This window comes from Ornithodoros turicata, chromosome 9 (assembly GCF_037126465.1).
Source record: "Ornithodoros turicata isolate Travis chromosome 9, ASM3712646v1, whole genome shotgun sequence".
Lineage (NCBI taxonomy): Eukaryota > Metazoa > Arthropoda > Arachnida > Ixodida > Argasidae > Ornithodoros > Ornithodoros turicata.
Genome location: NC_088209.1, coordinates 23,644,973 through 23,672,177, shown reverse-complemented (window position 1 = coordinate 23,672,177; position 27,205 = coordinate 23,644,973). Strand labels below are relative to the sequence as shown.

General features: G+C 46.4%; 1 protein-coding gene across 8 annotated transcripts in view; it reads right to left on the bottom strand.

Moving 5' to 3' along the window:
- The window catches only part of LOC135368403 (vinexin-like), a 65,052-nt gene that overhangs the window by 22,633 nt on the left and 15,214 nt on the right, over positions 1-27,205 (bottom strand). For 4 of the 8 annotated variants that reach the window (XM_064601628.1, XM_064601624.1, XM_064601627.1 and 1 more), the window contains exons 3-9: positions 26,302-26,360; positions 26,062-26,178; positions 13,428-13,478; positions 2,157-2,329; positions 1,465-1,732; positions 1,237-1,284; positions 718-920 (exon numbers count right to left, since the gene is read on the bottom strand). In XM_064601628.1, the coding sequence (XP_064457698.1) occupies positions 718-920; positions 1,237-1,284; positions 1,465-1,732; positions 2,157-2,329; positions 13,428-13,478; positions 26,062-26,178; positions 26,302-26,360 (919 nt within the window). Of the gene's footprint in view, positions 1-717; positions 921-1,236; positions 1,285-1,464; positions 1,733-2,156; positions 2,330-2,709; positions 2,814-3,154; positions 3,241-13,427; positions 13,479-16,292; positions 16,434-26,061; positions 26,179-26,301; positions 26,361-27,205 lie in introns of those variants that run through there. The other 4 variants (XM_064601626.1, XM_064601631.1, XM_064601630.1 and 1 more) reach the window with 4 other exon arrangements.

The following is a 27,205-nucleotide window of genomic DNA, read 5'->3' as shown; positions in this document are numbered from 1 at the left end:
AAAGTGAACTGGACACAGCCAATAAGAAAGTATATCATGGCTGACAAAATAGCACAAGTACACACGAGCTCGTGGATGAACTCCATGCTATAAAAAGCCTGAGTTTGGACAAAGGGAGCTTGCGTCATCCATTCCTCTTTGCCCAAACTTGTGCGCTTTGTAGTATGGAGATCATGGCCCTATGATTTGTGGTGGATCCACTGAAATAAATTTCACTCGTGCCAGTAGAATGAACCCATAGAGCCAATGGAGTTCATAAATGAACCCATGAAGAATGACAGCAAAGGTTGTGCAGGGAACACCCACATAAAATGAAAATGGCTTAGCAGAGGGCAACATACTTTTAGACCCAAGGTGCAGGGGAAAGGCGAAACCAGTTACAGGGATGGTATGGAGCTTTCGAATGATTTTGAGTTTTGTTTGTGCCATCTTGGATAATGTCACGCTGGATTCAACTGCAGTTTATGAAATGGTAAAGTAGGTGTGTGACACGTCAAATTGGTAGTAGTTAATTTCGCTACAAAAACAGTATTAACGTGTCAATTATTGAAGGCATATCCTCACTTTTCCTCAAACGACGAAGATTTCAGGTTTGACATGAAAACAACACTGGGTCTCACCACAATACGAAAGGAAGCGAGATGCAAGAGAAGCGGTAGTTTGTACAACAAAGCGTGCAGTAACTTAGTGAAATTAGTGACGTCTGTGGAAACTCACAGTTCGTAGACTGACAGGTATTCCATTCACTGTGGGTCCAATGCCCTCATACTTGGAAGGCGCCTTCACAAGCGTGCTCGTTTTCCCAAGGTCCTGCTTGGTCCGCATCGCGTAATATGTGTCCATGTGCACCTGGTCTCCGTCTACCGTTGTCTTCTCATCGTAGATGTACGGTTCATTATATCCCATTTCTCTATGATGTGCTACATGAGTAACAATAGATTCTATCTTTCTCCCAGTTCAACATGAACCATGCACGTTCTCAGTGTGCAGTAGTCGACGTACAGCTTCGGACAAAAGTTTGCGGAACACGACACTGGCGTTTTTCTTCACCGGAGCGGCTCCCTGCTAGCTATGAGGGACAGAGTGAATAAGGAACGGGTGACCGGCTACTCTATCCATCTCCCAGCATGTGTGTCCACTCCTGTTTGTTGCTAGGGTGTCGCTCCAGTGGAGAAATGCGGCAGTCCAATGTTCCGGAAACCCTTGTCCCAAGCTGTACAACGTCGAAACACATACCTCTCGGGTGTTCGTCAATGTAAAGAGCTCCCCGTGGAATGTGCCCTTCTGTAGTAAGAAATTAAACAAACCAATTATACCACACTCTAATGGTGTATGTCTAAAGCAGCACCAATATTATATTCTTTCGTAGACTCATAGAATGTTATTGGAAACCAACTTTTTTGCTTCAGACCTACCAAAAATGTTACAGTGGTACACGGTATTTATGGAGTTTTTTTCCCTCACCTCTTGCCTTCTGAAGTAGTGTTATGGTGGGGTTCTGGTAGTGAGGCAGTGACAAACCACTCCGCGACAGACCCACTGGGGATTCTGTACCACTGGTTACTTGAGGACTGATTTGCATGGCAGTGCTTGTGGAGTGTTCAGTGGGAGACACCTCGGAACATTTGCTGCTCTCATCATTTTTGTGTTGGATGACGGGACTCCACGTGGCACTCGGCGTAGCAGAAGACACTGTAGACGGCGAGTCGACTGACATGGCCTCGTTTATTGCCTGTCACAAATGTTCGGAAGAAGAAAAAACATGAATCGTATGGAATGCAGATATATATAAAAAGAATATTCAACATGTGAAACAATGTCTCAAGAGACCTAAAACTAACTACAACATAGTTACACAGTGCACGCCAGTGTGCAATGTGCAAAAATCTCTTGATTAGACTCGGATAAAGCACAACAGAACCAATGTTTTCGCACATATGGCTTATACTCTTTCAGTGCTCCAGTACAACTTTCCAACAGCCTAGTAGTACAGCATTTCTAAAGTAGCAGGGGTGCTTTGCTGATCCTTGGTGCTAAATGCTAAACTGACTGCCTTACTTTGTAGTAAGCCAGACATTGCCGCACTGCATTCGATGAAAGTGGCATGGCACAAACATTAAGGAACCCTACGGTAGATGCTCTTATGAGGTACGTACCTGCGACCGGACCGGTAGTGGGCTAAACTTGACCGGCTTGAAGGAAGGTCTGTCATCGCCCCTTTCGTTGGACACACCGTTCGTTATGTTATCGCTAGCAGCAGTTTCTGCAGAATCGTTTTGTTCCATGTCCTGTGGTTTTGTACTCCTATCACTGCTCCATGGACTCCATACTAGGGAAAAAAAAAAGTTAAAATTGGCATGCATGACAGCACCAAAGGAAAGTCGACAATAAGCATGCTTCGCTTGAGTTGCCTGGGGAACGAACTGCTTGCAGCACACTTGTCAGATATTCTGCTCAGAGATTTTTCCAACGTCCTACCTCCGAAAGGTTTTACAACTGTCCTCAAATTTTCTGGCATCCAATTGTCGTACGCGATTACATACGGCAGACACTACACCTGACTAACACTGCAGAAATGCCTGCCACCAAAATAATTCTGACACTATTTGAAAAAGACACGCAGCCCCAATATTTCCGACACGCGTGCTGCGGGCAGTAGATATATCTGTCTGGATCTCTGGAAACACCGCCTTCCAACATATCACTTACAAGCTGAGCGCATGAAACTGTAGGACAGCGAAAGTACGGTTCGGTTGCTTTTGTTTATAGCATGACACAGAAATAGTGCGCAAATATGCGTAAACGGTCACACACACACACGCACGGAAAAAGCCGTCGTTGTGACAAATGTTGTATATTCACGCATGTCGCCAGATATCTCATCTACGATGTCCCTGATCAGGGCACCTTTGAGGAGCCTGGCTGTTACACGTTATCTTTCAAAAACGTGAGCGTAATGCGTGACCTCTGAGCTTGATACAGGTGTACGATGTGGAACATGTAAGTACGTGTGCATTTTCACGTAGTGGCAGTAAGGCAGTGGCATTGCCGTAGGAGCACTTCATCCCGTTGTAGTGCGTCAGGACTAAGCATTGCATGCATGTGGTATAGTGTGCCAGTTTGAGCACCATTCAAAGACGTGCGCTGCACCCACCTGAAGACGTAAACACAGCCACCCGCCAGAAACACTACCGTCAACACACGTTTTACACGGCTGCAATGAGCACACGCATGCGCCGTGCGCGTGCTTCTCTCGAATGCGGCACCATCTTTTGGGAATACGCGTAACAACTTAACAAAATACTGAGGCGCGAGATTTGTTCAGTATTTGCATGCTCTAGACTTCATGCTCAGGATATTGAAGTACTTAATTACTAGTAAATAACTTGCTGTCATTATTTGCATTGTCAACAATTTATTACTGCAGGGATTGCATTCGATACGCTGGAATTGCAACTGTAACTAGTTTTGTAAGTATAATTATGCACTATAGTTACTTTCGGAATTACTTTGCATGCAATTTGGGATTCAATTTTATTTGAAGTCTGGAATCATTTTAACGATGTCCGCGACTTTTACTCGTCTTTTCTGTGAAATTCACGGTTTTACCGTGGCATCAGCTTATGGATGCTTTTGCATCCAGTTGCATCAATATACTTCCATGTCTGTACTGCGTTCCTCGAAGAAGAATAAAACGACGCATCACAATTACATATTGAAATGAATGTAACCCGGTGCAGACGAGTAATTGTAACTGTAATTTAATTACTACGATGAGCATGTATAGTTGTAAATCGGGATTCCATTCAAGAGAGTAAATATTTGAACTTAATCGTTGGTACTGCATCATACAAGGCCAAAGCGCGACTGACAGAAAGACGAGGTGAATTCCATTACTTTTGAAAAGTAATTTTTACAGGTCTGTTCATGCTGCAATGTCCGATGTGATCGGGCTAACAGCTCTACCTTTCAAACTGAGTACTTTCTCTGTACTTATGTCTACTATCTCTGACTGATCTTTGAAGTGTTTTGAACCCTCAAGGGTTTGAAGTGTTTAGTGCATGGCATATCACGGCTAGTGACTCTAATCACGACAGCCCTACATTGTTCCCACAAAGTTCGAGCAGTAACTTGACATCCGAGCGACAATCTATGCTGCTTTTGCGACTGGAGACAGTTATATTAGTCGCTTTTCAGAACAGGCGAGTATATAACGGTATTGGCATTCAAAAGGAGCGTGAATGAAGTGGCGCAACGTTCTTCCTGGTTCTTGCTGAGACACTGGCGGCAGCGGAACTGAACACTGAGGAGCCGATTTGCTGTAGAAACCACACCGATATAATGAACTGACCTGCAGATCTCATATATTTCAGTCGGAGGAAGCATGGAGGTTCTACGAGATAGTTGATAGTGTATCCCTTGTCGATGATGGTTGCCTCTCTGTTTGAAGAGTGCAGTGACATGTTGATGATGGATATAAAGTGTGTTTCACGACAAATGAGCCAAAGCTTAAAAAAAAAAAAAAAAGAAACGGTTAATCGCACACAAAAAAGACGGACTGCATAGTGGTGTGAGGATACCCAAACTATTTTTGTTTCGTAATTGAGTAATTAACTAAGGGAATTTTTTTTCAGATTTTCAGATTTTTTAATTACACGATTAGAGCCAAAATGTCAATGATAAAGTTGTAGCGGTCGATACAACGACACGAAACCTGTTGATTGTAACGTTGTACCTGTGACAGATCCTTTTTTTTCCCGGCTCCAAAAACTTTCGGGCTTGCAAAAAAAAAAAAAAAAAAAAAAAACGACGTGGAGAGCGAGCAGCACAGCGCTCTGGAACGTCCTGTTATCGAACGAAGACTAGTCACAGTTCTCATTGACATTTTGACGTTTTGGCTTGACATTGACTCCTCGCGCGTCTGCGACAGGTCCCGAGTCGGTTTTTTGCAAGCCCGAAAGAAGGAAAAAAGAGGGAAAAAAATTAAAAAAAAGATTCCGTCAGAGGTACAAAGTTGCAATCAACGGGTTTCGTGTCGTTGTTGCGCCCGCTACAACTTTCTCATTGACATTTTGGCTCTGTCTTTATAATTAAAAAACTGACTAATTAATTTCCCTTTGTTAATTAATTAATTACAAAACAAAAATAGTTTGAGTATCCTCACACCACTGGTAACACCATGCAGTCCATGTTTTTGGTGTGCAATGAACCCTTTTTCTTAAAAAAAAAAAAAGCTTTTGCTCATTTTTCGTGCTATACCCTGTATATATTGCAAGGCAACGCAGTGCTATACCCTTCGGAATAGTCCAGGACGTTGCTGGGCGTTCTAGTGAGCAACCATGGAGTGAACCTTGCTTTGAGCTTTGCTTGAGCTTTTTGTCCCACCTCCTCCACTTTGTGGAAATAAATAATAAATAAATAAAATAAATAAATAAACCTCTTGTCCGGAATAGCTCCTTAGGATTACATAGGCTATTCCAGCCATATGTCATTATGCCCATCAGGAAGATCCTTCTTCTGGTTGCTTCGCGTCAAAATGTATCTGAGATCAACAATGCCTCAGGCTCGACAGAGTCACATTTCACTATGATCACAAAGGGCTCTCCCGCAAAATAAATCTCAATGACATTGTGGACTATCTCAAGGGAGGTCAACTGTGACAAGAAAAACATTCTTCACTGCGGGGTATTTGACCTATTCAAGTGTTCTTTCTTGCCTGGTACGCGATCGGTGAATGGAATGAATGGAATTCACTTCGCTTTAGATGTCGACTTTTCAGGCACGTATCTTATCATACTCCAGTCAGAGGCAAACGTAGGGCCGTTAGCGGAACGGCCGTAACTTCGCCTGTAGCCCAACTATAATTTCGAATGACATCGTTCTCTGCACTGATTTGTTGAAAACAGGTGGCGTATACGCCTTCTTTGTGACAATGATGAGCTGCATAATTGTCACAAAAAGGTGTACGCCTTCTACTTTCAACAAAATTAGGGCAGAGAACGATATCGTTCGAAATGATGGTTGGGCTACAGGCGAAGTTACAGACGTTCCGCTACCGTCTGACTATAATACACTCTTTAAAAAAAAGTGTATATTTTAACTCCTTTTTGGAAGTAACCCTTGCCACACATATCAGTCCCTTTTTGAGTGTACAATTACTCTCAAAACGGAGTCTCCTCACTCCCTTCAGTGAGGAAGAAAACCCGTTAACTTCATACTAGACTCCAAAGGGAGTGTACACTCCAATATGTGGCAAGGGTGTACTCCCCACAAAGGAGTTAAATACAACTTTTTAAAAAAAAAAGTGTATTACTCATTGCAGTTGTTCGTCCGTGTTCATTATTTCTCACATGCACGAGCCCCGTGTTCCCTCTGTTCCCTCCTTCAGACTTCTATTAATAAGAAGCTCCTTCACTAGCTCGCCTGCCTAGAGGCTATTTCATCAACACTATGTTTATGTTTTTTTTTTCTTTCTTTTTGGTATGCTTTCTTACAGTATCTGTCGTAAAGTTATCAGCAGTTTCAGGACATATTGTGCAGGGGAACATATTCACTCGCTTCGTTCCGCTTTTTCCGCTCGTATTTACAGCAATATGGTACAACACATGCAGATGAAATTGTAATTCGTAAATTATTTGTAAATGACGCGTAAATTATTTCCTTGACTACAAATACTTGTGATGTTATAAGCGCACACTAAAAGATCGTTCATTTGTTTTGTCTATCGGGCCTATTTGTTCGAACACAGAGAAATCACACTGGAAGTTTCATGTGCATACGTCGGGACAACCAGAACAACTTATCAACATCGTTCTCTTTCGAGATTTGTTGGAAAAGGGAAGGAGTACGCATTTTTATGACACTGCTGCAGTTACACTCTTAAAAATGAACTTCACCACATAGCACGCTCCTACACTCTTAAAAATGAACTTCATCGCATAGCACGCTCCTAGCAAACCATCATCTCGAATGATATCGTTATCAGCCCTGATTTGTTGAAAACCGGAGGCGTACGCCTTTTTTGTGACACTTATGCTGTTCATAATTGTCACAGAAAAGGCGTACGCCTTCCGTTTCCAACAAATCAGGGCAGATAACGATATCATTTGAGATGATGGTTTGCTAGGAGCGTGCTGTGCGGTGAAGTTCATTTTTAAGAGTGTAGCCAATTATCATCCCGAATGACAACGTTCTCGCCCCTGATTTGTTGAAAACGGGAGGCGGATCCTATTTTGTGCCATTATATTCACGGCACAGAATAGGCTCCTCCTCCCGTTTTCAACAAATCGGGGGGGGGGGGGGATATGTTTATTGAGAAAAAAAAAACAAGGAAAGGTTAGTCAGGCAAAGGCCGACTTGCTATTCCTTTCGTAAAGAGGAACGGAAAAGGAAAGGGGACGAAAAGATAGGAAGAAAACGAAAAAAGGAAAGAAGGCGGCGAGAAAGAAAACGAAAAAAAAAACGAAAGAAAGAAAGCGAAAAAAAAGGGAGAAAACGAAATAAAGGAAAGAAAACGAAAAAATAGAGAGAAAACGAAAAAAAAGAAAGAAAAGAAAAAAGAAAGAAACGAAAAGAAAAGGGAAAGAAACGAAAAAGAGGAAAGAGAACGAAAAAAGGAAAAAAAAGGAAAGAAACGAAAAAAAAAGAAGAAACGAAAAAAAGAAAGAAACGAAAAAAGGAAAGAAAACGGAATACACACACACATACACACAGACAGATACACAAAAGGGCCTTAGAGGCTGGTCGAGAGACCGGTTGCACGGAGAAAGCTCAAGAGGGCAGTCGTAACTGCCCCCTGGTTGTGCAGGACCGGGCCGAGCAGGGTGGCCAAAGAGACGTTAGGGTAGCCAAGTTGTCGCAAGTGGCGTTGGAGGACGAGTCAGGGGCGAGAACGTTGCCATTCGGGATGGTGGTTGGCTAGGAGCGTGCTATGTGGTGAAGAGCATTTCTAAGAGTGTAAGAGTTCTGCCGATGTACTAAAACTCGCTAATATTTGCGCATAATTTATTAATTTTTTTTAGTGCCCAGGGTTCACTGTGCTCTGCACACTTCTCCTTACGATTTGCGCGTAATTTTAACTTGCCTTGACCCGTACGCGTGAAGCCCTCGTCCTGCCTGAAAAAAGAACAATGACAGGGAGTCTCTCATTTTGAAGTGTTCGGCGTTGGGAACTCGATATGAAGAGGTACAGCAGGTGCGAGCTCGGGGACGACAGTGGCGCCTTTTTGGAAGGTGGCCCGCGGTCGATCTCCGGTTTCGGCCTGGACTGCAGCCAGAACCAGTCTGCTGGCTCCTTACATAACGGAGGAGTTCCCCTTGATGTTGCACGCGCTTAAAAGTGCGTTTCTCAGATGTCTATGTGTCACTTCCTCTCAATCACGCATGGTTACCAACGCGTTCCAGAACAAGCCACATCGCTTCGTGTTTTGATAGAATGTGCAGCGATAAGGCAGGAATTCCAAGACCGTCTGTGCTCGGCGCAATGCACGATATTTATGCGGGGCTATCCAATGAGGCTGAAGGATGACACTTCGAAGCCGAACTATAAAGTACGGTATATCCTCGATATAACGAAATCGCTTTATTGGAAGCTTCACGCTGTCCCGGCCGAAATGCATGCCGGTGTCGAACGGGATCACCCGAACTATGTACTGCTAGCTGGTGAAAGCCGTACAACAGGCACAGCGGCGCCTTTTTGTTTTTTTCTGTTACTCTTGAGTAAAAAGGCTGCCAAGGTGCTTACTATCAAGGTTTGTTTGCTTGCTCGAATAATCTTTCTACGGCTCCTGTCGCGTTTCCGCACGCTTCTGATGCTGCTGTTACTGTTTCTGTGGCACTTGCGCTCCTATCGAATTGCCGCAATATATCGAATTCTCCCTCGGTCCAGTCGACTTCGTGATAATGATATTTCACTGTATGAGTACACAAAACACAAACGCCGCGCACATTCCAAAGACGACGACAACAACTTTATAGGGGGCGGGGGGGGGGGTATTTGTTTATTCGAAAAAAAAAAAAAAGAGAGAGAGAGAAAACAGTTAGAAAACAACTTTATGATGAGTTGCGATAAGATAGCATATGGTGATTGCTGTTTCATATATCGCCATACGCGTTACAGACATAGCGATGAGTTCGGCTATTTACAGATGTCAGGCGACTCGCTGCAGTTCGGCGCATAATACACGCAAGGCCAACCAGCTTTCCAAAGATTTCCGCCCATTATCCCGATTTGCGTTATTACGTCACTTTTTGTAACACTTTGCGAAAGAAAGTGTCACAAAAAGATGTCCACTTTATAAACTGAATATCATCGCATAGCACGCTCTATACGCCAACCATTGCCACGAATGATAGGGTTAGCACTTCTGATTCAAAGCAAAAGAGAGGCGTACGCCTTTTTGTGGCAATTCTCATGTATCGAAACTGACACAAAAAGGCGCACGGCCCCTGCCTCTTTGAATCAGAGTCGATAACCCTACACTCTTACAAATGAACTTCACCTCATAGCACGCTCCTAGCCAACCATCGTCTCGAATGATATCGTTATCTGTCCTGAGTTGTTGAAAACGGGAGGCGTACGCCTTTTTGTGACACTTATGCTGTTCATAACTGTCACAAAAAAGGAGTACGCCTCCAGTTTCCAACAAATCAGGGCAGATAACGATATCATTCGAGATGATGGTTGGCTAGGAGCGTGCTATGCGGTGAAGTTCAGTACACGCTTCCCGTTGTCAACAATCAGTACAGACGAGAGAAGGATATGTCATTCCGAGTGCTGACTGCACGCTCATACAGAACTTCACGCTGAAGGCCTACCATTGCATTGAATGATATACCGTTACCACTCTTGATTTCTGGAGAACGCGGGGCGTACGCCCCTCTGTGGCACTTAACATCACTGCACAAGCGTCACAAAAAGCGTACGCCTCCCGTTTTCAACTAAACTGAGGAGAGAACGCGCTCCTACACTCTTAAAAATGAACTTCACCGCATAGCACGCTCTTAGCGAACCATCATTTCGGATGATGTCGTTATCTGCCCTGATTTGTTGAAAAGGGGAGGCGGTACGCCTTTTTGTGACACTTATGCTGTTCATAATTGTCACAAAAAAAGGCGTACGACTCCCGCTTTCAACAAATCTGATCAGATAACGATATCATTCGAGATGACGGTTAGCTAGGAGTGTGCTAGGAGGTGAAGTTCACGTTCTTTCACATAACAAAAAAGAAAAAAAAAAAGAAAGAAAAAGAAAAAAAAATCGCACAGGGAAGCGTTTCAGACATCGCCTCGGCACACCTAATCAAACCACATAATATAAATTGACCGATATCGCTTTATTTTATTGACTAGGAAAGACATTCGAAAAGCTAGTAGTGAATTCAATATAAGTAAATTACAAAATACTAAGCTCGTGTAAACTACGATATTCGAAGTTTGCGAATACGGAAACGAATAATTGTGCGTTCGATTCGAATTCGGAATCGAATCGATGTTTCTTTCAAACCGAATATATTCGAATAGGTCAGAAACCGCACGCAATGCCGAGAACGGCACAAGAGAGGACATGAAAGCGCTACTTCATATTCTGATCCATATATTGTGTATTGCGTATACATGTGGATATGCCATCATCATATCAACCCCGCCAAATGGTGGTCTGTAATATTAACCGCATTCTAGCGGTACAAGTTATGTATATATGTGTATTCGGGTCGGCTGAACAGCTATTCGCTTCGTATTCCCACAAGCCGTAGTCTTTTTCATTCTCATGTGTGCTACTGCGTTTATCGCAAACATTTTACGTACGAGCGGTACCCATGTAATAGACGTTCAAATGCTCCTACATAATGCTTGTCCGTATCTTTAAGGGATATCCTTTTCCCTCTGTTACACTGAACCCGATAACTCACATCGTGGTTGAGGCATAATGACTTTGCGAGCAGACCTAGCGAGGTTCCACAGTAATGCAGTGGACAGCGATTATGGTAATCGAGCATGTTCCAACTGATGTTCCGTCTGGTGCAGATTGTATTACGTTTGCGCCTAATGTGAAGGGCTCGTCTGAGAGAGACATGTTTGCTTGCATTCACTGCCCGCGTTGTTCATTAGCATCGGAGCCATTAATGATTAGATCGAGTCATGTGGCTATGTCATTATGAGGCTCAACACGGCATATAATGGTCGGTCTCAGATGTCGGAACGCTTTACAGTCCGCATTCGCGTGACGGCTGTCGTACAAAGGAACCAGCACGCACCATCGAGAAACGACAACAACAACTTTATTTTGAAGATGATGAATGTGGAGTTTCATCGCCAGGGACGATACTCTACCCCATTGCTGATGGTGATGTGGGGAATGAAATAACCCCAACAACACCGAATATCCTCTGGATGTACGCATAATGTCCTAACACATTCGTACGTCCGATGGATATCCCTCAGATATCCATCGGACGTGCGAGTCCGTTCGGACATTGTACGTACATCCAGAGGATATTCGGTGTCGTTGGGGAATGAGCCCCTTCACAATCAGGTTCGAAGACCTATGGTGTCCAAAAATGTGAAAAGAGCTTTCACACCATCGAGAACATTGTGCTGTGTTTCTAAATTGTGTGTATCACAGGCAAGTAATACGGCAAGTAATACGGGGAACATGCTGAAATCTCGTCAGGTGCATAACTGCAACGTGAATGACATTTTACACGGCGTGATAAGGCACGGCGAGCGTGACGCCATCTAGTGTCGGGAAAATCGCGAATCGGAGTTGCTCCTAGACTTGCATGCCCGTTTACCGCAAATCAGAGGAAAGAACGGTGCCACTCGAGACGATGGTTGGCTAGGAGTGTGCAATGTGGCGAAGTTCGTTCTTAAGAGTGTACAGCAAACCATGATCCCGGTGTTGTGCAGTGAGGTTCTGTTTTGAGAGCGCGCTGCTCCAGCAAGAAAGGAGGGGGGGGGGGTAAATGTTTATTAAGAAAAAAAGAAAGGAAAGGTTAGCCAGGGAAAGAGCCGGTTGGCTATTCCGAAAAAAAAAGGGGGAAACGAAAAAAAAAGGAAGGAAAGAGTAAAGAAAAAAGGAAAAAAAGAGGGAAAACGAAAAAGAAAAGGAAAGAGAAAGAGGTAAAACAAAAAAGAAAAGGAAGGAAAAAGAAAATGGGGGGAAAAGAAGGAAAGAAAGCAAACAAACAAGCAAACAAGGTAAGAGATCTATTTATGCGGCCAAGTATATAACCAGGGAATTTCGGGTTAAATTCAATATTCGAAACTCTGAACATGTACACATAACGCGGGGTTATCGGTGTTTCTATACCTTTCTGCGCCCTTGGTTGACAGATCTGGAACTTCTAGTGGGGGGCTTCCGCAGGTCTGATCCTGCGGGTGTGTAAAGTTCTTCTCTCCATGATCACCATGTAACATGAAACCCGCTTCTTTCTTGAAATATATACAAGTTGTGTTCGTTGTGCGCTTTTTATATTGCCTGAATACACGACCTAGACTTGCTCCGACGTCTTGTCAGTTTACCATAGCCTACATTCACAACGCTCAATTGCAATTTATACACTTTCTTCATTCATCGTCATTTCATATATTGCTTCTCGTTTTTAATTACTCTCCTGTTGCAACGCCGAACCACAAAGTTTGTCCTACGTTTTTTTTTTTGTCCTAAGCATGTCTTGTACTGGCGTGTTGGCAATACCATACAGAGACGTAAAAATGTACACATGCTGTATATATACCCACAGACATGCGGTAAACTCCATTTGATACCTCAAGAAGGTGAAGCTTTCAACAACAGATTCAGAGCACAAAATACTTACACTTCGTGCTCAACATGCTTATATAAATTCCTAATCCTTCACTTTCCCCTAAAACTTTCGCCGTATAGTCCAACTTGTTAACTCTCTCACATACATACATGTATATATGTGACAGGTACTAAGACTATACATGATATTACATGTAGGTAATTGCAGCGTGCTTACATGGTGTACATAATATGTAACGTGTAGCGTAACGTGTAAGTGTAAGGCGTGATTGTACCGCTATTCATCGACGACATCACACAAGAGTTTTTATCCCTATGCCATGTTAGTATCCCTGTCACGTTAAGCACGTGAATATCCACATTAAACACGTGATCCGGGAAATGGTATAAACAAGGGAGCTAAGAGTATATGTATAAGCACGTGCGGTCGGAAGCTTACACAGCTGGATGGAATATGCGGGACCATCCAGTGCAACCGGAATATCCAGGAATATCCAGCAGGACCTTGACATGTCGGAAAACATGTCAAGTATCGTGAACAGGACAAGGCGGGCGTAAGTGTACTGCGGAAAATACGCCTGTATAGCACAAAAGGATCCGGCGCGGTGGAAACATGCAACATCACTGCACATTCAAACGGCACTATCGAAAATTCACTCACCGGCATTCGATGCCTTGGCCTTAAAGGTCGGGCCCATATTCCTATAGGTCCCTGCAAGCGACATCGCGAATCCTGCTTATCCAATCACGAAGTCCACAGTTACGCGCATATCCGGGGCTTACACAGCATGCAGTAAAGGATCCCACACAGGTTGCAATGCACCGCGTTTCTACAACAGGGAACCAGGCAGGGTACGGCCAACAACGACTGCAGGAGTCACTGCCAGTGCATAACGAGCAACAGAGGGTGGGAGTGAGGAGAGAGACCGACGCCGGAGCGAAGGGATGGACCGTGCCCAAATTTAGCGGGGCTCGACCCGGAAGTCACGTGGCGTTATTATGCTTTGTTCTTTCGACAGGAAGGCAACAATGGAGTCACTTTGACGTCATCTCCAAATGGCAAGCGATGTCGTGAAGTGTGGATGTCATGTGTGGGGACGTGTTGGTTGAAAGAGCCTCGGCGAGAGAAGCGTATTTGCGGCGAATTATTTTTGCTACTGGAGTCGGCAAAAACATCCCATTTTCCTGATGGTTGTATTTATTTATTTATTTTTTACCACGGCGATGAGGGCAATGATGCTGCGGATGCGTCCGCAGTCTAAACACAGAACGTCACCACATATCACGCCCTTAGCCGACCACTATCCCGAATGACATCGTTCTGCCCCCTGATTGGAAACGAGAGGCGTACGCCTTTTTGGGACACTTCTGCGGTTATGTCAATAGTCCCAAAAAGGCATACGGCCCGCGCTTTCCACAAATCGGGGGGGGGGGGGTGATCTATTTGGAGAAACAAAAAAGAGAAAGGAAAGAAAAAGGGGTAAGGTTAGCCAGGCAACATGCCAGCTTGCTATTAAAAAAAAGGAACGAAATAAACCTGTGAATCGGGTATAATAATGGTATCATTATGTGCAATAGTTGGCCTTCCTGTGCTAAGTGGTGAGGTTCTGTTTTTAGAGTGCAGAATGATACCTTTATCACACCTTTTTGTGACTCTTAACATAGCTGCGGAGGTGTCACTGAGGGGCGTACGCCTCTCGTTTTCAATGTCACATAGCACAAACACACCATCATCCCGAATGGCATCGTTGGAGTCTCCATCACTGATTAGTTGAAAACGGTAGGCGCACGCCTTTTTGTGACACTTATGCAGTTATGGTAAGTGCCGCAGACGGGCATACGCCCGCGCGCATTCGAAGAATCTGCAGCTGTCTACGCAGCGGCGGCCTTTAGCGTGTTATGCGGCGAAGTTCTGTTTTAAAAGTGTATTGATTGTATGAAGCTTTTATAAAAAAATAAAATCGCCCTGAATGACTTCTGAAGTAGCAAAAAATATTCTATATTCAAGCTCAACTATAAATCACCATCCTGTTTCGTCCAGCCGAGATGCGTGAGATTCTGTTGCCTTCGTGGCGTGTGTGGCTCCAGGTACTCGCCCTCCTCCCGATCGATGCGATCGTCTGGAGCTTTCATCCATAGCCATACGTTCCAATGCTAGTAAAAATAAACGAACGCGTCACGCCACCCTCGTCGACAGTAAATATCCCTGTCTATCACCCATGGGTGGAGTATACATGCAGACTCATGTAGTGGGTGGAGAAGGGGATCGAAGCACGCACGTGGAAACACGTCACGTGTTTATCCGGCGGTCATTACGTCACGTGAATGCGTAAGGGATGTGGAGCTTTCTCTGCGTTCAAGAAACAGAACTTCACCACATAGCACGCTCTTAGCCAACCGTCATCCCGAGTGACGCCGTTGACCGTTCTTTCCTCTGGTTTGCTGAAAACGGGGGGCGTACGCCATTTTTGTGGCATTATACAGTTCATAAGTGCCACACGTAGGCGAACACACGTACACGAAAACGTTAGGCGTACACCTTCAATTTGCGACACTTATGCGGTTCTGTTCACTGTCACAAAAAGGCGTGCGCCCCAAACTATCGACAAATCAGGAACGATAACTCTATCATTCTGTGCAATAATTTGACCTTCAGCATGCGCGCGGTGTCATCACTGCTGATTTTCCCCACACACACCGTGCGCTTGAGCCTCATTCAACGTGGCTTTTTTAAAACAAGGATGACGGGACAAAAATGCAATTACGATTTAAGAAGGCAGAGTACCGCTGTCTCGGGCTATGATATTATTCATTTTGTTCGTTTAAGTGTTGCTATCAACTATGTCGATCAATATACATATCAAAATGAGAAGGTGGAACTCTGATGGACCAGGAAATATTGCCATTCGTTGCAGAGCATCGAACCGAAACGTTTTTCGGTTTGTTTCGGGTTCGAGTTCGGCCATAAATAAGGTTCGGTTCTGGTTCAGCTCAGGAGTTCACATATATCGGCTGGATTAACCGGCCCAGTGGCTGTAAACCGGTTCGGAACCGGTTCGAGGTTCTAAAATGCTACAAAATTATATGTAGCCACCAAAAATGATACAAGATCTCTTAGTTACGTTTTTTATGCATTTATTTCTGTTTTCGACCAACAGGACCCCCCTTTCATTCCTTCCCTGAGCAACGCGCCGCCAATCTAGGCAGGCAGACCGCTCGAACACCCCCGTCACCCCCACGCCCACCCCAGGCTACCCCAACGCCCACCCCAGGATGATGTAAGTTGAAAAAAAAGAAAATAATAATAATAAATCAAACGATATGCCTAGATTATAGCGGTAACACGTTATCTGGAAGTGGAACGTATCTTTTTTGTAGCAACTTCATATGGCAAATGAACTAGACACTATTGCTTCAAATGAACTTCCAACGCCCCATTGAAGTCTCAAGACTTGCCTTCTGGGCGTCACTAGGTTGATGCACTAATATATACGTACGTATATATGGTTGGAGGGATTTCACTCACCGAAGCTTGCATTCACCTCCGTGTGCTTCCTTTCGCCTTCTTTGCATCTGCGTTCTGACAGACTGGCACAACTTCGGCCAGCGTCTACACCTCTAAAATCGAAACTATAGAAGTACGCCAAACCGCAGCCGCCGCTGTCCGTGCCGGGGCACTTCCAAGTTGCAAATGGAGGGACTGAACTGCTGTGACAGACGAGTCGCGGCACACTTGCAGCAGCAGTGCAGTGCAGCCTTATTGAACATAGTGGTCCTTTGGCTACGTTTTTAATGTTCCACATGATGCTGTTACAATGCACTGCAAACTTTCGAAGGCAGCAATGACAAAAGATGTTTCTTCTACAAGCGGCGGCGAGAGGTCAACTTCCTTCACCCTTGGCCTTGTATGTCCCGCGCTACCGAATGGACCGCGAGACCTCGAGTATTATGTCACATAAAACGGATGTCGCCACCAGACGATGGGATAGATAACAGGCAGCACCCACCAACCCGAACCGGACCGGTATCCCGAACCGGTAACCGAAGTTTTTAGATCGGTTCGGTTCAGCTCCAAGACGGCGCTAGTAATTACGGTTCAGCTCCGGTTCAGGTTCAGCTCAGAAAACGGTTATATCTGGTGTTTGGTTTTGGTTTCGGTTCCGGTTCGGTTCGACGCTCTTGTTAAAAGTAAATCACGGCTGTTCTCTCAGGTCCATTGAGAGTCTGTTCTATGCTGTCTTTCCTAAAGCAAATATTTTGCATTCATCACTGCTGCAGCAAACAGACAGAAGCCCAAAAGAAGGATTTACCAGAGGATCCGGCAGTCGAGGTCATGCTTTCGGTAAAAGTTGCGCAAGAAAGACCCACCACAGTACAAAATCGTGAAACAGCCAAATTTGAAAGATCATTCGGGTTATAGAAATACGTTTTCTTTTTAACGAAATATTTTATGTATTTCAAATATTCAAATTTTGTTTCAAATATTTTATCAGTTGGGCAGAATCTGAGGAATCTGAAAACGCCGAAGAACAACCGGTTGCAGAGAGTGGCACCGTCATCACTTCTGGTTTGTTGGAAGCGCGGGGCGTACACCCTTTTTGTGACAATTAACGCGCCTGCATAGGCGTCACAAGAAGGCGGTCGCTTCTTGTGTTGGACAAAAGCTGGGGAGAGAACGATGTCGTCCGTTATGATGGCCGGCTTATAGGAGCACGTTATGCAATGGAGTTCCGTTTTGAGAGACCGTATACAGGAAGACCTTTCTCTCCAAAACATGTGCAGTCTGCCATGGTGCGACAGGAACCCCGGGTGGTCGTTGACCGTGAACACCCACGTATGGACTGTGACGGCTCTTTTGGCAAGGCTTCGACCTTGGAGGTGCACCCGTCGAAGGCAACAAGAAGCCCGCTATTTTGAGATGCCGCGTCATGCACAGCCGTAGCGAAGGTGCAACAGCGGTACACATGAGAAGGTGGAGGGAAACCAGAACAGAGCGAGAGACAAAAAAGAAGAAAAAGAAAAAAAAAGAGAAAGAAACACCGGCTGAGGCTTATCGTGTTTCCTATGTTTCGCACCGTAACGGAACAAGATACAACACGCCACCGGTGACCAGCCGTCAAAACCCGTCATTCATCGTTATGTCTCCTGACTATTCGAAAACAGGAGGAGTACGCTTCTTTTGGACACATATTATGCAAAATGTCCAAAACGGCGGATCGCATTGCATTGGACCCGACTGGGACAATTATATACAAGAAAAACCCTTCACAAAATGAAGCTAGCAAACTCCCCACTCTGCAGAACTTGCAACGTCCCTAGAGATACGAACCACGTCATAATGCATTGCCCAGTGTTTGAGAAACATAGAAGAAAACTTCAAACGACACGAGAAAAAGCTTGACAACCGTCCATTCAGCTTCTACAAGATTCTTGGACCTTGGTCCAGTCGTCAACAACAAGACAAGGCCATGAAAGCATTGTGTGCATTCTTGAAGAATAGCGGCATACCGAGCCGCTACTAAAGAACAAGTGTAAACAAAACACAATAGTACATGTGATGCCTTCCAGCATCGCCTTTGCCATGGTGGGGTGTTGTCCCTCTCAGAGTCAATACAGAAGTTCCAGGCCTTTCGTCGAAGAAGTCCTCACCTCATTGCATGCAGGAGCATGCACAGCTGAGCTTGGAACTGATCCAACGTCTTGATGATCACACGGCGGTATATGCGGATGGCTCCACAATATCTACAGGATCCGCCTGTGCCTTCGTTGTACCAGCGTCGAATACTGCGCGCAGTGCTCGACTATCGCATCGTACTTCATCGACAACAGCAGAGCTACACGCTCTTCCCCTAGCCATAGAGGATATCTCGTGCGCGCCTTCGCAGGGAAAATGGGTTGTTTTTTTGTGATTCTAAAGCCGCTTTACAGACCCTTATGACACCGGGTACACACCACCTCTCAGCTCCTGTACTTAATGACATACTAGTAGCGCACCAAAAAGCAGTGACCGCTGGCCATGACGTGATTTTCCGGTGGATACCTTGCCACTGTGGGACCACCGGACATGATGCGGCCGATCACAACGCCGGGAAAGCACATGGAAATAGTACATTCCGCAGTGTTTACTTCACGAAGGCGGAAGCCAAGAGTGCTTTAAAGTCTCTGAGCCATAAGCTGTCAAAAGATCAATGGTTTTGTGGCGAGGCTGGATCTTCCCTTCTGCACCGGGTTGACCCCGAACTAGCCCTTGTCCTCCCAACATCCATGTCACGGCAGCTTACGTCATTGTTTCACAGGCTCCGGCTCAATGTACCATACAGTGCAAGACTCCTGTACAGGCTTGGGAAGGCAGACTCTCCTAATTGTCCAGTCTGTGGCTCTATCGAAGACCTCGAACATATAGTTATGTGCCCAAGATACTCTGAGTGTCGTGACAAACTTGTAGCCGCGTTAGGCCGGGTCGACAATCGACCCTTCGGAGTTCAGAAGGTGCTGGGCCCATGGCCAACGAGCACTCAACTGCCAGCTTTGCGAGCTGTTAGACGGGCTATGACCGCTTCGCGACATCTCCAGTGGGTGTGGGTGGATGTGTCTGGCATTCCTTTCCTTAGGTGATCGGGGTAGCCGGCCCTCGTGATGAAGGCTACAACCCCCATTTTTTTCTTTCAATCATCATCATCATCAGCACATGTGATGCTCACTACAGAGTGTCACGTATGATAGTCACTGCCATATTGGCGAAACTCACAAGAAATGGAGCTGCAGAAAAGCAGCTGCAGGCGGCCTTTTGGACAGCCACCAAGTTCCAACTCCCGCTCAGTTAGTGAAGAAGAAGAAGAAGGGGTTAATTTTTAAGAGCCGTTCCCTTAGAAGTCGGCCCAGGGCGCACATTCCCCAGGGCGTCAGTCGTGATGTTGCCCACATCTGTGAGGCCGACAGCGGCGATCCCTTTCACCGCCACCACTACCACCACCTAATTTTTAAGAGTGTAGGGATATTAATGGTTTACTGGGCAAGGCGCACTTTTTTTAATACATAGTGATACGTTGCCGACGGTGAATGTTTTCCAAAAATCTTTGTCGAAAAAAAGTAAATAATAGCTCTAAACCGACCGAATATTCACTGCACTCTTTCGCGCTCATGCCCCCCTCCGCGATGCCCTGGGGACAATAGCCACACGTCATTTTGACGTCAAGCACCATCAACCATTCAAAATGCGGGACGCCTATACATTAATTTTGTTGTAATATTGGGAAGTGAGGTCAATTCTAAACATTTTTCCACTGGTGTATCCCAATGCAGCCACATCAAACGGTACCAAAAACCCGCAATGTTCCATTTCATGTGCGCACTATGTTTTCAGTGCTGTATTGCTCCGCGTGGTCACCGCGATGATTTACCCGCAGCCGGTTCTTTCGCGAGCTGCAGCTTGTCTCAGTGGGGCACGTCATTGGCTAGGAGAGCGAAATCTCCCCCACCTCTCGCGCTTGGTATACGTTGGAACGTGGTGACGCGACCCCGTTCCAAGGATGAAGGAGGGACTCACGTGGATTATGTTCTTTGAATGGCATTGTTTCGTGGTGAAGACGCTCGCTAGAAGCAAATGAATTTCATATTTGTATATCGTGAGCCACGTTCTTTCATAGTGCATACTAATTAGAAAATGTCCGTCGAGCTGTTTAGAGCCCCTTTAAGAGGCTGTCAGACATATGTTGGCACAGTCCCCCTAGAAGTCTGCCCAGGACGCACATTTTCCCAGTCGTGACGTTGCACACATCTGTGAAGCCGAAGTCGGCGAGGCCTTTCATTAGCACCACCACCACATCTATTTTAAGAGTGTAGGGTGTGTGCTGTCCCACACACCGTCGATTCTAACAGACAAAGATATCGTGGGGTTAACCTCGAGACGTTCTGTTGTTCTGCACATTGCGTTGATGTAACAGTTTCCGTGCGAACGACTCAGGTAGTTGTTGCGTTAAAGGGAGCCAGCCAATATGGCTGGTCTTCCACGATGATGCCAATACATATATATAAAGGTAGTTCCCATGAGCCCTTGCGCGCTACAGGTGGCGCTTTATTTTTGAGATGTGGGCAAGCTTACGCTTGGCAATACGACTGGACCCAGGTGCTTATCGTCCAATTACTTTACTGACGAGCGATTATAAGATCTTAGCTAAAACTCTTCTATTGCGCGTTTCACCTCTGTTGGAGAAGGTGTTACATCCTTGCCAAGCATGTTCCGTCCCCGGCAGGTCCTCAGACGTTCATAGAATCGCTTTCGTGATGCCATCCACTGGATTAACAGTGGTCACCATGCCCCCGCTGTGTTGGCGTCATTCGATCAGTCCAAGGCATTTGATCGTGTGCCACACGCATACCTGTTCTCTCGGCTGAGGGCATATGGGTTCGCCGCTGCTTGGGTCAGGCATGCGAAAACATTGTATAGGGGCGCTAGAAGCGTTGTCTCTGTCGCTGGCGGACTGTCGTCCCCCTTTGATGTAACTTGTGGGGTCCGTCAAGGATGTTCTCTCTCTCCTGCCTTGTACGCCATTGCTATCAACCCTCTACTCGAGAGACTGTGCTCGCTTCCTGTTACATTGCCACTGCCCAATGGATGCCCCCCACCTGTTTTTGCGTTCGCGGACGACATCTCTGTGATCGTTTCTCGCGGGTGTTCCCTAGGGTCTGTTTTGAAGGCGTTTGAGGATTACGGAGCCGTTTCAGGGGCAAGACTGAATAGATGAAAAAGTGCAGCACTGTTTTTGAACCTCTAGCCTTCCTGCGGGGCTCCTTTTTGTGTTCGAGTGAGGCCAGAAGTCAAAATTCTTGGTGTGACTTTTGATTGCACTGGCATATCTACCATAAATTGGCCACGAGTGTTTAATCGTTGCACAGCTGTCCTGCGGCAGCTCAAGTTTGTTGATTTGCCCATCACTTTTCGCACTCATCTGCTGGTGGCCTGGTATTACAGTCGCTTGTGATTTCTAGGGGTCGTCGCCACGCCACCACCACTAATTCGTACTGCCACCACTAGGCACGCGTTCCGTTTCCTCTGGAGCGGTTCAGTGGAATGGGTCGTGAGGTCCCGCTTGCAACGTACACGTGACCGGGGCGGTTTAGCCTTGCCGGTGGTGCTCGACAAGTGCCTTGCACTTCAGTCGCGCGTTTATTTCATGGCACTGCACACTCCCGAACACCAAGCGTGCGCATTAGGGCAGTACTCTCTGGGATGTGCTACCAGGTGGTTCGTTGAGAGCCCTAGGTTTCGGCCTAGGTCCGAAGTCCTGCCTCATCAATACAGTGCCTGTGTTGATGTTGTACGGCGTTTGCGACTCCAGCTTCCGGACGCTGGTATCCAGTTATGGGCTGTCAGCGATTTTTATACAGCAATCCGGAAGTTGGAGTCTGGTCCCCCAGTTCCTTCGGTGTCGCCAAAGCTGTCTTGGCGTCGAATCACTGCGGGATGGCTAGATGCCCGCCGCGCCAGTCTTCAGTGGAAGTTGGTCCACGATGTTCTTCCTCTTCGTGAGTGACTACACCGTTTTCACATCTCTCGCTCTAACGGTTGCCCGTCTTGTGTGAAGCCGCAGAGCACTGTTTCAGGCGTTGTCGTGTTCCTCTTTTGCTGTGGCGCAGAGTAACCCAGATATTTCAGCTGTCGACTGTCGCCTGGGCCACCGTACAGTTCCTGGAACCGTTGCCTGTTCCGCGCGTTCAGCGTAAACAATTGGCTTTATTAATTACCGAGATCAACTTTCAAATTTGGATCCGTCGTTGCCGGCTGGCTTTCGGTGGCTCAGACTTCGGAGACGCAGCTGTATTTCAGGCTGTGAGGGCAGGGCTTCGTAGCCACATTGTCCGTGAGCAAGCACTGTATGGTATGGTGGAGTGCTCTCGCCGCTGGCTGACGTCTACTCGTCTTTTCCGCCACGTTCAGGGTGAGTGGCAAATCATGTTCTAGCCAGCTTGCTAGGACCGTACTGCACTCCGCAGCGGCTCTCCCGTGTTTGGATTGCTTTCTTGGTATGGTCAGTACGAAAAGCAAATTCTCCTAGAGAGTGTTGTTATCTAGCTTGTAGGACTGTAACGTAAAGTTAGTGTCTGTCCAAAGGGGACTACCTCCATAGGTAGCTCTCCTGCTTGATGCCAATACACACACTTCAGGACCAGTCCTTGTGACTGGTCTTCCGCCTCGATGCCAATACACACGCTTGCTCCAGGAAGCGGACGACGGAAAAACGACGCTTCAGGAAGCCGGCCCTTGTGGCCGGCCTTCCATTTGATGCCAATACACCTTCAGGACGCTTGCTCTCTTGCTCTCCTGCTTGATGACAATACAAGTGGATGCTTGTGGTTCTCCCGCTTGAGGACAATACAAGGTTTCGCTTGTCCCATCTTACAGTTGGCAACACAAAGTGCACAGGGGACTACCAGTTCTCCTGCTTGATGACAATACACACGTATATGGCTGTGGCTTCTGTAGCTCATCTCATGGAGGAAACAATACAACTCGTATATGTAATCTGTGCTTGCCACGAGGCGCGCCTGCTCCACAATGCAGAGTGGTGTAATTGTCATTCTCTGCAAGGACGCGTCAAGAAAGCAGGACCCGAATGCGTATCACTCCCATAACACTTTTGACTTAATTGCGACTACAAAGTTCTAGCCAAAGCACTTCTACGTGTTTCGCTGCAAGGCCGGCAGCAGTACCTGCCAACCGACAGAACGAGCAACCAACCGGCCGGATGGCAACCCTAACCGCAAGTGGTGTGATATCATGTGCGTGATGGCATCTGTACCAGGTGACGTTGTGACGTTATAGCGAAGCGCGATGACGTCATTTTGTGTCTGCTACGCTCGCCATTGTCACTGCCAACGTCGCAAAACCTCCATGATAGAGCTATCGCCGCACATTCGGGTTGCTCTTGGCTGCTATGTGTATTGAGTTGTGTTGAGTCGAGAAGTAAAAATAGGCAGGCAGTCATTACGAGAGACGGCTCCTTCTCTTTGAAAAACAAAAATGGCTAACTACAATGAGAACAATGTGTCAAGGTAACGGCATCTTTCATTGCGCATGGAGAGATTTGTGCATTCCAGTGCCCCACTTAAACAAAACTGCACCGCATGAACACGTGCCTAACCAACCATCATCCCGAATGCAACGCTTTTTGTAACGCTTATGCCGTTGTGTTCTTACCGGAAAGGCGTACGTCCCGGGCTTTTCGCAATGGTGAAACTCTCCGACGGCTAAATCATAGTCTCGCACGAAAACGAGTCTGTGCCCTTTCCCGTTCTCCTCTCCGTCCAAGGAACAATGCTTCAGTCAGACACGGTTCTGGCCTTTTAGTGTTCTCCCAGTGTTGGAGGTGTCTATTGATGGTCTTTTCGACATCGTTGGCTCCGGAAAACTTTTGTCATCCAACAGAAAAGAAGAAATTTGCTTAACCCATCGTTAGCACGCGGGCTGCCGAATGAAGTCACGCCGTTACCTTCCAATTACTCGTATGGCTAACCTTTCCCTTTCTTCTTTTTTTTTTTTTTTTCAGCAATAAACTTATCCCCCCTCCCTCGTATCAATGTCACGTTGTCGATGACGCTTTTGTGTTTGGAAAAATAAATTCCGAAAATGGGGGGCGTTTATGTGTGGTTATGATGCCCTCGATCTTATCAAAATCTTGCCTATACCAACGCTCTGCCCTCAATGCTCCTTTGACTTTTTTGGTTGACCTCTTTTGGTTTGACCTCTTTTGACCTCTAGGACTTCGATCCTTGCTGTGAAGGTGCTCATTATTATTATTATTGCGTTCCCCACACCATCACGAGTAATGGGGTAGAGCAGTGTTTCTCAGCCGGGGTTCCGCGGAACCCAGTGGTCCCGCGAGCCTTGTCCTGAGGTTCCGCGAGGTAGGATTGTGTTGAGCATTCACGGGTGTAACTTTACCGTCTATCGTGGATCGCTCTCGGACAGCCTTGTTATCGGACAGTGCTGGACATTTGATCGTTGGTATTGAAATTGACATCGAGATCGCAGGACCAGGTTGCTGCGGCTGACCGTCATTGCAAACAACTCGAGCCAGTGGCCTTCATCTTTTGACTCAGCCCACACCTCGACCAGACGGTTTCTCCGGACCGCGCTTTTGCCTTTCTCTTGCGTTTCGAAATCATTGCAAGTACTTGGAAGGTCGGGTACTTCGGGACGTTCATAGTGCGCTCTCCAATGTTCCAGCTCGCCACACGATGAACTGCACGACTATGACTACTACAGTTCCTTTCTTGTTTCAGTTCACCTCGGGTGTAAATGAACTATATATACAACTGATACATACAAATGAAATATACAACTAGAAATCATCGACACCAGACCGTTCAGGGTACTCACTGTGATTCTTCTATCTTTGCGCAATACCCGGAACACCAGCGCTAGGATCATCGATACTTTTCTGACAGACACGGGCCTACCGGACGAACCCATAAGCACCTGTGCTGGCATAAATTCGCGCGCGTGTCATGCTAATCCTTCAAGACAGGTCCCGCTACCTAAGTGGGGAAACACCGCATGACATCATCGTTCGTCATTTACTTGTCGTTTTTGTTCGAGTTTAGTTCAGTTCAGAGGTCATGCCTTCTTGTTCGCCACGCCAATGTAAGAACCTTATAGCCAGGTCAGACTGTGCTCAGCTGAACAGGCGGGGCTCTCGAACTGGGACTCCCGCCCCGTACCCACTTCGTTATTGTCGGTACGCTCGGTACCTCACGAGGCTTTGCCTCACTGAGGCGTCATTGAGGTTTGTGCAGTGACGTCACGTTCGGTTACGTGACTCGGGAAAACATATTGCCGTCACAGCAGGAGGGCTTGCCGTGAATTGTTGCAGTATGCGTGCAATAAACCTCTACCCGAGAAACGTCATCATGACGTTGGTAGACGGACTGAAACCGAAACAAATCGGAAGGGGAGGGCTGTAAATTGTGAAAGCACACGCTGTTGCATCATTCGGCCTGCACCATATGACGCCTGTGACGGATCCCCATGTTTTCCCGAGTCACGTGACTGAAAGGCTGCGCGTGACGTCATGCGCACGGGGCCAAATGAGGCGTGTAGTGGACACAGAAGAAAATGACAACATCAAGGCAGTGGTTCAACTCGGGCACCAACTTCAAAATATCAACCTAACGAAGCATGCTGTTACGGCATGCAGTGGATGAGCAGGGTCGAACGGATAAGCTTTGACATCATTAAAGAGTGGAGGGAGTAATACGAGAAGCAAGATAAGACAGCAGGAATGGTATCTGCTTACCTTGCTCGCCATTTGTCTCCTTCTCCTCTTTTTTCTCCTTGGCTTCCGGACTCTTCAATGTCGTCTCGATAACGATCGTGCTCGCATTCTTGGAAGGAGGGGGTTCCTCTTTAGCATCTGATATTGAAGAAAACTATCATCAACGGTGAAGGTAACTTCGTACAATGAGGCACATCTAAACGGCACGGCAGACGCACAGCAAGTACGCGCGTACGAGATCCGAATTAAGTTATCACATACCGTCGTTTTCAGCTTCCACAAGCTCCATGTGCATACTTGTTCGGAAAGTGCTGGTATCCCTGCGTAAACAAAGCGATAAAAGTGGTTAGTGAGAGGTGCACCAGGGGAATCTGTAGGTGCCTCGTCTTCTGGTTTTACAGCACTTGCTGCATACGGGTACTTATAGGGAAGCGCTCTGATCCAACACTCACAAAAACATAACTTTCCTTCCTGGTTTGCTGAGGACGAGAGGCGTACGCCGCTTCTGTAACGCTTTCAGTGTCAAGGGTCACTATATGCACGTGTCTTGTGACACTTTGCTGCATGCTATAGGACGGATAAACGTAAAAGACGGTTGAGTGCATCGATGTGAAAACGCAACTCAAGTTTTACAGCAAGGTGCGTAATGGACCCAGCGAAAATTGGGACCGCGGATATCGGAATTCATCCGGCTGTGACATAGCGGCACGCATCTTCCTCAGCGAGAATGCTGCGGCGGTGGTCACGAGAACCAATAAGAATGGCTGATATAGTTGGTTCTCATACCTATCAGAATGGCTAAGTGGTGCTCCTACTTGATGACAGTACCTTCAAGAATGGCTGATATGTGGTTCTCCTACACTCTAAAAACATAGCTTCACCGCATAGCACGCTTCTAGACACCCATCATCACGAATGACAACGTTCTCTCGGTTGATTTGACGAAAACGTGGGGCGTACGCCATTATTGTGGCAATTATAAACAGCATAATGCCACAGAAAATGCGTACGCCCCCCTCGTTATCAGCAAATCAGGGGATATAACGATGTCACTCCGCCTGGTGGTTGCCTACACTCTTAGAAATGAACTTCACCGCATAGCACGCTCCTAGACAACCATCATCTCGAATGATATCGTTATCAGCCCTGATTTGTTGAAAACGGG